The sequence below is a fragment of the Gracilinanus agilis genome, chromosome 5 (genome assembly GCF_016433145.1).
Source record: "Gracilinanus agilis isolate LMUSP501 chromosome 5, AgileGrace, whole genome shotgun sequence".
In the NCBI taxonomy this organism is placed as follows: Eukaryota; Metazoa; Chordata; class Mammalia; order Didelphimorphia; family Didelphidae; genus Gracilinanus; species Gracilinanus agilis.
The window spans coordinates 206,048,813-206,060,799 of NC_058134.1; the positions used below are offsets into that span (position 1 = coordinate 206,048,813).

Sequence of the window (11,987 nt, forward strand, 5' to 3'; positions counted from 1 at the left end):
TACCATCTGGCCTAACCTTCCCATCTCTTTATCTGGGCTCTTTTCCAAGTCTCACCCCTTGGTGTTTAGGTCAGCACTCTCTTGTTCTGCCAGACTCCCACCCTTCCCCGCACACCCTCCCAGAGGCTGGGGAGGACTAGGGAACAGACCATGTGTGTGCCTGAACAAGTGTCCTTCCACACTTTCTCCTTACCTGGGCCCCAGGCTGGATTCAGTAGGGCTTGGGTGTGGGCCAGGATTGCCCCGCCTTCTGTACCCCAAAAGCTGTGATGAAAATATTGATAATGACAGTTATGAAGACCGTGGCCATGGTGGAGTTGTTGAGCTGGTTCAGCCTCTGTTGCTTTGACACCTCATTCAAATTCATTCGAGCTGTAGAAGATTGGAAAAGTTGGGGTGAGGAGTGGGTGGAGGTGCTGGAGCCAAAGGCCAAAGGTGGGCACATCTCAGAAGCTGGAACCAGAGACCGGACCCCCACGTGTGCCAGTGGGGGTGAGTTGCTTAGAGTAGGCTAAGGGAGTCAGAGGGCTGGAACTTCGCCCTCCCCTTTTCCCCCAGTCCAGTATATGAGGCTTCCATAAAACAATATCTAGGAGCAATAATAATACTTCATATTTTCACAGGCCTTTGCAATTTATAAAGGGATTTCACACATTTGACATCATTAGCATCATCATTGATGATAGGTAGAGCTTTAAGGTTTGCAAAGTACTTAACACATAGCTTTTTCTTTTTCTCCCTTGTTTTCCATTTTAGAATCAATACTGTGTATTGGTTTGAAGTCAAAAGATTGGTAAAGGCTGGGCAATGGGGGTTAAGTGACCTGCCCAGGGTCGTACAGCTAGGAAATGTCTGAGACTAGATTTGAACCCAGGATCTCCCATCTCCAGGTCTGGTTCTCTATCCATTGAACCACCTAGCCTCCCCTCTTGATATCAATTCTAAGACAGATGAGTGGCAAGGGATAGATAGGCAATGAGGGTTAAGTGACTTACCTAGGGTCACTCAGCTAGGAAGTGTCTGAGGCTAGATTTGAACCCAAGTCCTCCTGGATGCAGGTCTGGTGCTTTATCTGCTGTACTACCTAGCTGCCCCTCAATACATTGTCTTACTGGATCATAATAAAACCTTGATTAGGCAGCAGACCATGACACCAGAATTACCTACCACCAAGTGAAGTCAAGGACTAATAAAAGAACTCAACAGAAGACTGAATGTTAGATATGTATAAGGAGGGACAAGGGGAATTCTTCAGAGACATGCTAAGAGTAAACAATATCTTTTTGACATAGCAAAGTTTTCGAGCTGTACTGGAGGTAGGTCAATCTCCATTTTCCCAAGAGAAGAGAAAGTCAGCCTCCCCTTCACTCATCTCCCCAGTCAGGAAGAATAAAATGTTCCTTTAAAAACTGAAGGACTAGAGGAGAACTAGGTAGCTCAGTAGCTAGAGAGCCAGGCCTGGAAAGGGGAGGACCTGGGTCGAAATTTTGCCTCAGATACTTCCTAGCTGTGTGACCCTGGGTAAGTCATTTACCCTCTATTGCCTAGACTTTTCTGCCTTGGAACCAATACATAATATTGATTCTGAGATGGAAGGAAAGAATTAAAAAAAAATTGAAGGACTTCAAACTGAAAACAAGCTAGGAAAAATCAATTCCAGAGAAAAAAATCTGAGACAGCTGGAAGGCAGAGGAGAGATTTGTTCTATTTGGCTCCCAAGCCAGGAACAAGGTACAGGGAGTGGAAGTATTAGGGAAGCATGTTTAGGTTCAGCATCAGAGAAAATCAGCCTATTAGACTAACCCAAAGTGGAATTGGATGTCTCGGGAGGTAGTATGTTCCCCATTGCTAGATGTGCTCAAGCTACCTGGAGATACAAGGAGCAACTCTTTCAGCATCCTTGGTTCTGAGCTCCTCCGTGCCTTACCAGTTATGATGAGGAGTATCCCAATGACCACCTGCAAGAGGAGAGAGATGCTGAGGAGGGTGACGAGGACTGTGTAGTAGGGAGAGAATGGTTCCTGTTCCAGAACAGCCTTCAGTCGAGTGGCATTGGACATGAAGAGGGCCACATCCAGCATGCTCTCTGAAACACTCTTCTTTGTGGCATAATGGTTAAAGTTGATAGGCAGGTCCCTCCCGGGGCTGGGATTCCTGGGCTATAGGAGAAAGAAGCAAAGTCAACCATGAAGTCCCAATATTCCGTGCAGTAGAAAGAGTCTTGGATCAGGGGTCAGGAGATCTGGGTTCTAATCTGGACTGTGTGATCCCAGGAGGATTATATCATCACTTCTTTGCACCTCAGTTTTCTCATTTGTAATTGAAAAGTTTGAAGTATATGCTTTGTAGCAGTGATTCCCAAAGTGGGTGCCACCGCCCCCTGGTGGGTGCTACAGGGATCCAGGGAGGCGGTGATGGCCACAGGTGCATTTATCTTTCCTATTAATTGCTATTAAAATTTTAAAAAAATTAATTTCCAGGGGTGCTAAGTAATATTTTTTTCTGGGAAGGGGGTGGTAGGCCAAAAAAATTTGGGAACCACTGTTAGGGTCACTTCCAATTTAATACTATGAATTCTAACACTGGGAGACTGACTCCTTAGATTTAGAGAATGCTCTTTCGATACACACACACACACACACACACACACACACCATGAAATACTCACTCTACTTATGGCATCCTAGCTTGGCCTTGGCTGTCCAGGTTTCTATTCCTTTTCTCTGATTGAGACATTTTCCCTAGAGTTGAGGTGGGGGTGGGAAGGGAACAAGGACATGCCCAGAATAGAGGATCAATGAAGGAATTGGGAATCTTTAGTCTGTTTAGTCTACAGAAGAGATTTTGGGGAGAAAAAGACATGAGTGCTGGCTTCAAATATTTAAAGAGCTCTTCTGTGGAAGAGAGATTAGATTTGTTTTGTTTAGCCATGGAGGACAAGAACTAGGAGAACAATGGATGGAAATTATGGAGAGAGAGGTTTCAGTTCAATATAAGAACTATCTAAAAATGAAATGAATTCCTTAGGAGGTAGAGAGTCCTTACCAATGAAGGTCTCCAAGTGGAGGCTGGATAATTTTGGGGGGGGATCTTGTAGGATGAATTTATTGTTTGGGTTGGGGTAGAACCGGATAACCTGTGGGTCCCCTTCTAACCTTTGCATATATGAACAACCTATACATGAATTAAAATAGTTGCATAGTAGTATGCTCACCTGTACACATGTAGAAAGGTTGTTACATATATACCTATGCATGTACAATTCCCATTTCCCACCACCCCCAAAACAACATGCATATGCATTCATGTATTTGCACATAAGTCCTAAAGAAACCTACTTTCATTTCTCACTCTTGAGGCTAAAGAATCTAGAGCACAAGGTTAAGAGGGTTCCAACATTAGAAAGAACTGTCTTCACCCACAGTTTCACCTTTATTTTGTGGGGTGAAAGATGAAATGACTAAGGAAACAAGGGTTTGAGCTTCCAAGCACTTTGATTTATTAAGCAATGCATGGCAATTGCCTTACAAATTGGCACCAGGGCCCTTTTTTTCAGATTGGGGCTGGATTCTGAATACAGAGGAAGACAGATTTTTATACATTACAAATTATCAAATAAGACCAATTAATTAAAAGGAAACAATTAACTAGGATAAGCAATTGGGTAATGTGATTTCTAATTGGAAGAAATATTAGGAACTTTCCAAGTTGGGAGGGGGAGAGTGAACAGGTACAATTTCCTGAATTCAGAGAAAAAGGCATCCTACTGTTAGGTTTAATTAGTTATTAATTAGTTATGTAGCATAATTAGAAGCAGAGAGATAAAATACCAGAGAAGAGATTCTTTTCCTTGTCCTTGTAATGCACGGCCAGGGAAAAGTCACAGTGGTCACTTTAAGGAAAACTGGCATGCTGGGAAAACTGTTAGAGAACTCTCGGTCACTCTCTTGAACTCACTGTCTTGAGAGGTGGTTGGTGACTTTTCTCTGGATACTATCAGTTAGAAATTTTGGTTAAACTTAACTTTGAAACCTTAAAAGAACATCTGTGAAAGTGGGAAGAGTTTTGTTTGGTGTGAAAGCTGTCCTCCTGAAGGGAGAAGCAGCTGCCAGTGGGGGTGCTGTTTGGCTCTCTGGAACAGTGTGAGGTCTGACTCCCTGCTGGGAAGAGTCAGAGGAAGCCATTGAGTTCTGTCAGATCTAAACAGAGAAGGCAACTTGTGACTTTTGGTTATAATTTAAGGAGGCTAATAATATCTGAAGTTTATATATTAGAATAAGTTTAGATAGATAGAATTGGGTTTTAGGTAGACAGTTAAGAATAGATCAGTGTAGGTTCACTCCAGTGAACATGAAGCAGTCCCTTGCGGAACAGTGGGGACTTTGGGTTATAGTTAGAAATCTTGATGTTAGCTTTAATATACTCTCCTTTATTCCTACATCCTTTTCCTGTCCCTGCTTCTCCTCTTAGACATAATTAATAAATAACATTGGATTAAGCTTAATTTGAGCAAATTCATCCGCTGTCTACAACCAGATGACCCTAACTGCTCAATCCTATCTATACCAATTGATAAGGATCAATCAGCTATCTATTTCAATAACCCATAACAAGATCAATATTACCAATAACACTACTCCTCCCAGGGATCTGTATACAATCAAAGGAAAAGAACTGAATGATCAGTATGGGGTCAGTTTTCAGATAAGATATATGGTTTATCTGAGGTGTACAATTTGAGAAAACTCCTTATATCAATCTTTGACTGAGTTTCTGGTCAGCATAACCTAGGTCAGTGATGGTGAACCTTTTGGAGATGGAGTGCTGGGCCCCACCCACACCCCAGCCTGAGTGCCATGCCCCACCCAACCAAGAGCCAGGCAAGCCCTGCCTCCCCCTTTGTCCCACACAGGGGACAGAGAAAGCGCTTTGGCTGCTGGGCAGAGGGGTGAGTGAAGTGAGGAATGCCCTCAGCAAGTATAGAGATGGGGAGGGGAGTGACTGAGCACTCTGCTCCCCTCCAGCTCTGCTGCCTGTGAGCTGCCCACCTTCCCGCCTGGTGCTTCCACTGGGCTGCTGGCCAGAGGGGCAGGGAAGTGAAGAAATGTCCTCGGGGGAGAGAAGTAGCTCCCTCTGAGTCCCTCTGCCTTTCTAATAATGAATTCTGGGGAGGGGCAGGGAATGCCCACAGAGAGTGCACCGTGTGCCATCTTTGGCACCTGTGCCATGGGTTTGCTATCATTCCTTAGTCAAGGGTCTCTTAATAGCAGATAGAGGTCGTTCAGCTTGCCAGCCAGGCAGGGTTAGGATCAAATAATGCAATAATGTTTTCCCCTAATTTCCACAATCGAATAAAGTTTTTTATAGAAACTAATCTAGCTCCAGAATTGAGTCACAAGATGGAGTCAATATGATTCACTCAATTCCCCCAAACACTGTCCTAATTTCCTCAGTTCCCTCCATTTTCCCTTTTGAGTAGGTAAAGCTTCCTTCTAGGGTCACTTATCCATAAGACAAATGGGTAAGGTTATTCAGGTGTAAATGAGGTCAGAGATCAAACTCCTGGAAGGCTCACAATGGACTAATTTTGAGAAGGGAGATTTACATGTCACCCAGGTAACCAGAAAAACTTAAACACCAGGAAACAAAAGGCCAAAGCAATACAGCGAGCATCAAGTTAACTATTAACTAGCATCAAGTTTCCCTGTGTCCTTAGTAACCCACTCCCAATCTGCACATTTTGAGTCTGGTTCCTGGGTATCTTCTCTTGGACATTCTGGAATAGAATTCTCACTCTCAGGGGAACTCTGAAGGGACCTCTGCTCCTCTACTTCCAAATCACCTGTAGAGGGTCCTAAATAGTGGATAAAACCTACTCAAAATCTAAATCTAAACAAGTAGTAACTTAGACTTAATACGATAACAAGTAACATTACAATTTCAGTAACAAGTAACAAGACAATACAATTTAGTACAGTTTCTTAAATGTGATCTTCAAAACCTGAAATTTCAGAGGATTTCAGTTTTTTATGTATCACTTGTTTCTATCTTTACCTAATCCCTGTACCTGCTATAGAAATCTAAAAATAAAATTCATGAGGTCTAACTGTAAAATGAACACTTCTGCCTTTTAAAATGATCAAATACTGGAAAATGGGAAATTAATTTTACTTTCTTTATAAAATTATTAATAATAGCAACAGCGAATATTTATATAGGCTTTACTATGTACCAGGCACTGCTAAGTGCTTTACAATTATTATCCCATTTGATCCTCACAACAACACTGGGAGGTAAGTGCTACCGTTATCCCCATTTTACAGATGAAGAAACCGAGGCAAACAGAAGTTATGTGACTTTTCCAGAGTCATATAGCTAGCTATTAAGTGTTTGATGATGGATTTGAACTCAGGTCTTCCTGACTCCAGGCCCAGAAAGCTAGCCACTGTGCCACTCCTTATCAGTCACTTCTGCCTGCCAGCACATACCCATCATATGCTGCTAAAACTGAAGAAGCTCCATTCGCTAGCAACTCATGCCTCCACGGGCAGTACATTGGAACGATGTGGGGATCCTATCTTAAAATGGGAAGATCCCTGGGATGCTTTCACCTTCATTTGGTTAAGACTAATACAAATGTAACTGGGAAAGGGAGGACCCTGGACCACAACTGCTTGCATGGCTTGGTGTCCCTCCTATGTACCTCAATGAGGACATTTGCCCAGCTAGAATTGAAAAAGTAATATGACATGTCCAGCATCTGGCTGATCTAGTCCAGCCTCATTTTGAAGATAAGAAAACTGAGATCCAATCAGGTAGTGATTTTTTACATTTAGAAATATTTTTCCATGGTTAGGTGATTCATGTTCTTTCCCTTCCCACTCCTGGAGCTGATGAGCAATTCCACTGGGTTATACCCATTTCCATATTATTCATTTTTGTAACAGAGTCATCTTTTAAAACCTAAACCCCAAATCAGAGATCCATATAAACAAGTGATAAATCCTATGTTTTTCTTTAGCATATCTGAGGTAAAGTGATTTTTGCATGGTAAAATAGCTATCAAATAGCAGGCTTAGGATCTGAACACAAATCTTCTGACTTCATAACCCTCTTTTTAAAACCCTTCTGTCTTAGAATCAAGCAGTAAGGGTTAGGGAATTGAGATAAAGTGATTTGCCCAGGGTTGCTTAGTTAGGAAGTATCTGAGGCCAGATTTGAACCCAGGACTTCCTTTCTCCAGTCCTGGCTCTCTATCCATTGAGCTACCTAGCTCCTCCTATACTAGGTTTTGTTTTTTGTTTTTGTTGTTTTGTTGTTTGTTTTTTCCTCATCTACGACTTTGAATTTTTATTTTTTAGAAAAATTTTCCATGTTTCCATGATTCATGTTCTTACTCTCCCTTCCCCCCAACCCTTCCCCCACCCTCCATAGCTGATGTGCATTTCCACTGGTTTTAACATGTGTCATTGATCAAGACCTATTTCCATATTATTGATAGTTGCATTGGTGTGGTTGTTTCGAGTCTACATCCCAAATCATGTCTGCATCAATCCATGAGTTCAAGCAGTTGTTTTCCTTCTGTTTTCTGCTCCTGTAGTTCTTCCTCTGAATTCTAGGATGGGGTCAAAAAGTTCCAAGACCAGAACCTCAGAGATGAAAGTAGTTACCCACAGACTGGAGTCATTGCCCACTGATGAGAACTTTGTTCTGGCATTGGCCATGATTCCTTAACACAGTATATCTTTTTGACCTAGTTAATTTTTTGATGTGAATTGGAATTAATTAAAATGACTTGCTTCAAGGCTGGGCAACCCTTGCCTTTTCAAGCACCCTTGGCCTTAGCCTTTGCAAAGAAGGCACAGTGGCATAAATGGAGAGAGGCTGAATGAAAGATTTGAAGTCTGGACAGACAGAATCCTGTCACTAGTATATGGATTGGTTTATTGAAGAGAAGCCTGCATAGCCAGGTGGCCTCTTCTAGAAACCAAGGAACTATGTGACCCTATTGCAGGAGTCTAAAGCAGAGCAATGGAGTAGTTCTTGGTCCAATCATCCTGGAGTCAATAGGAAAGTTAATAATACCAATAACTCACATTTATATAACATTTAATCTTTGCAAAGAACTTCATACACATTGTCATTTGATCCTTTCTATAAACCTTGTCAGGTAGGTACCATTATTATAAATGTTTTACTGATGAGGAAACTGAGGCTTATAGGGGTAAGTTACTTGCCCAAGGTCATACAACTAGAAAGAGTCTAAATGTGGCATCCTAATCCAAATTTTCTTGACTTCAAAGTCAGTACTCTGTCCATTCTTCTGCTCTGTTTCTCTTATTGGACCACATTTAGTTCCTGAAACAAAGAGGAACCAGAACTATGGAGCAGCAAAGGACAGCGCCATAGTACAGAGCTTGCTCTTCCCTGATAATAAGAATTGTGTGAATTTTGCCGATCTGGGGAAGGAGCTGATACAGGCGTTCAGTAGTATTTATAGTTATCTGAGAGGTGGAGTTCACCAAAGGAGTGAGTTACTTGACCCTAGCAACCTCAACTTCTTGTCTCCTGTGTAGGGATCTCCACTAGAGCAGTATTACATGTCGTGCCCCTGGGAAGGTAGAGAACAAGGGCTAGTTGCCTCGACTCTGAATCCTATGCATTTTTTTGTTGGATTAATACAGCCTATATTTGATGCCTTTTTCATGCTTGCATGGGAATTGAGAGTCCTTTTTCTTTTTGCTGTAAAGATTATTTAAAGCAAAAGCTCATGACTAGAAATAGTTTAGCCTCCAGAGTTTAAAATCAGGATTCATATGGAGTGCTCACACCAAGAGAGGAAGTTTAATTTTTAAAAATGCTAGAGTCTAAAGATCCTCTAATTAGTAATTGATGCTAGGAACATATCTGCACTTGGTTTGAAAAAGTTTTATTCTGAGGCTTGGAGCCTGAGGTTGAGAATTTCCTGCTCAAGATCAAAGAACACAGTTGCCAAGATTTTGAAGGGAGCAAGACAGTTCAGTCAATAAGGGTGAAAAAATCTGAGAAGACTTTAAATTGCTATGACTGTTTGTACTGATACTAGACATCTAGCTGAGGGCTGCTGCCTTCCTAAAAGGCCTACAAAAAAGCTTCTAAAAGCCCACACTTCTATTAAGAAAGAAATACTCTTACAGCCAAGTGCTTCAACCAAGATGTTTCCACAAAATGGAAGCAAGCTCCACGCTCATATGACCAATGGGACTGGTCCTGGCAGTGTGCACCAGAGATAAGGAATGCATCCAGGAGAACAGTAGCCAATGAAGTAATATCCTGTAGAGGCTACAAGCCTAGGGGACACCACTGAATCAGGCTCAGCAGATGTGCAATGATGTAAATAAATTGGATCAGCTTTCACTAATCAGTCAGAGGGCATGACTGAATGACAGAAGCATGATTTGATGGGCTGTTGCCATACATGTTCCTTATGTGTCTATTCTTCCTGCTAATAGCATGTTTGTGAATTTGTGAGAAAGTGTGCCCCAAGTTTATGGGGGATATATTTTCTTTTATTACTATGCCATTTCATTAACACTAACCACATACTCTGCCTGACTAGGAAAGACAATGACATCAATGGGGGCTTGCAAGCTATGCGAGCTTCCTTCAAGGCACACCTCAACTGCCAGCTCCTAGGAAACCTTTCCAGATCCTCTTGCCTTTAGTTGTTAGTTTTCTTGAAATTTTTCTAGTGGATTTTTTCAGAAAATTATAGAATCTGAGGTACTCTTCTCCAGGGAATCCATAATGTATGCTGCAAAGTATATAAACTCAGAGTCTGAATACAAAATTGGTATGATGATAGGACCTACTGCACAGGATTGCTGTGATGATCAAATGAGATAACACATGTAAACCACCTTCCTCTGATTTTTCATCACTGAGTTTGACAATAACTGTTCTCCTTTTAAGTTCTTTTTCAGTTTTATCCTTGACCCCTAGGAACCCATTCTATTGTTAGATACCCCATCCACCTTCCTGTCCCCAGGAACCTTTGCTAGAAATGTATAAACAGCTCTGACACGTGTCTAAGGAAGGAGGTGGCCCCAGGAGGAAGCCCTATTGATGGGCAGGAAGAGAGCTGGGTCTGGAGACTAGATTAGCGCAAGCAGTGAAAGAGTCCCCAGGTATCTTGTCACTCTTGGGATAGCTCTGGGGAGAAGAGAGTGGAAGGAAGGAACGATGCACTTGGATTCTAGTATCAACCTTCCTCTCTAGTCACAGCAGCCTCCGTGTCTGGGGATCTCATTATCAGTATTTCATAGGTGTTAAGCTTAGGCTCTAGAGAGCAATCAGATAACTTGACCCAGGAGGCCAATTTGCCCATTTTCCTGAAGTGGAAGCAGCCGTGACTTGAAGCCCTAGGCTCTCTGCTTAGTGACTTGGCATCCTGGATAACTGTCCTGACTCCTTTGTGCAATTTGTAGAGTTCCTGCCCTCCAAATGCTTCTAATCTACCAGAGTCACAATGCATTTGCAGCCACCAAAATGATCATAGTGTCTACCATCTACTAAAAAACGAGGAAGTGGGTCTAATGGAAATTGGGGACATTTTCAAAGAAACTGAATGCCATCTACTTCTTCCTCCCATTTCTCTTCCTTTTTTTTTTTCTTTTTGGATAGGACTTGGGTTTAGGGAATTTCAGTCCCTAGAGAGAAAATTTCACCTCAAAGATATTGAACTTTCCCACAACAGACAATGTTTTAGGGCGTAGGTGGGCTTTGATCCTTTGAGGATGAGAGTTCTCTGCTTTTCCTCTCCATGTTTTAGGGACATCAACCAGAATTCCAGTGAAAATGGGCCTGGTTGCTGAGTCTCGTACACAACATTTCATTTGCTGCCATTGTACACTTCTTTGTTTGGGATCTGCTTTCTTTTATCTTTGCAAACCTTGGCTTCCCTTGAGGTTCAGCCCAAGGATCCTTCTCCTTCAAGAGACCTTTTTCTCATGTCCCTCTGGTATTAGGGCTCCTCCATTACTATGATTTTTATTTTATTGTATGAGTTTAAAAAGAATGTGGGGCTAGAGCCGAAGGGCTAGGACTTCCGCACTCTGAGCCTGGTACTCTAGTCACTCCACAACAATGCCTCTCCTGATTCCTATAATGATGATATTTATAGAGCATTGAAAAGTTGTATACGTTATTTCTCTTAATCCTCACAATAACCCTGTGAGGTAAGTTGTTTCTCTGTTATTATCACCATTCTGCAGATGAGGAAACAAACAGTTTCTGAGAGTCCTCTGGCCAGATTTTCTGTAAGCTCCATTTCCTCATTCTAGTGACATTTCTGTTGTTGTTCCACATGAGGGCAGCCTGAGCACGCCTGAGGATAGCGGCTGTCCCAGGCCAGTGGTCATCACTTTAAGATGTGGTATCACTCTCCTACCCAGAAACCAACTGGCTCAGGAATAAACACCCTGGGAAAAAAGGCTTCTTCAAGGACTCAGGAGTAGCAGAAAGTCGAGTTCTTAGGTGTGGTTGGGCTGACATGAAATACACAGTGCCAGATGTGATTTCAGATGTGTACAGAGACAAACCAGTATGGACCTGTGTGTACGTGTGCTTTCTACAGTGCCCACAGTGTGCCTGGGTTTGTGTTGAGATCTTAGCATTTAGAGCTATAGAAGAGATTTTAGACAGAGTCAAGCCCAAGGATTCTCAGCTTAGAGTCTGCCCCCCCCAAAAAAAAATAAACAAACAAATAAATAAATAAATAAACAACAAAAAAGCTCTTACCTTTTATCTTAGAATCAATAGTGGATGGACCAGCAGTAAGGACTAGACAATGGGGGTTAAGTGACAGTCGCCCAGGGTCACATAGCTTAGGAAGTATCAGGCTAGATTTGAACACAGAACCTCTTATCTCTAGGCCTGGCTCCCAAATGCAAATTTGATTTTTAAAAATAATATTTTGATGATTTCCTTCCTTGCTTCCTTGCTTCCTT

General features: G+C 42.1%; 1 protein-coding gene across 1 annotated transcript in view; it reads right to left on the bottom strand.

The window, feature by feature from the left end:
* Nucleotides 1-11,987, bottom strand: part of NINJ2 (ninjurin 2) — an 83,551-nt gene that overhangs the window by 594 nt on the left and 70,970 nt on the right. Inside the window, exons 4-5 of the mRNA XM_044679094.1 lie at nt 1,928-2,160; nt 194-372 (exon numbers count right to left, since the gene is read on the bottom strand). Coding sequence (XP_044535029.1) covers nt 212-372; nt 1,928-2,160 — 394 coding nt within the window. The 3' untranslated portion in view covers nt 194-211. The remainder of the gene's footprint in view (nt 1-193; nt 373-1,927; nt 2,161-11,987) is intronic.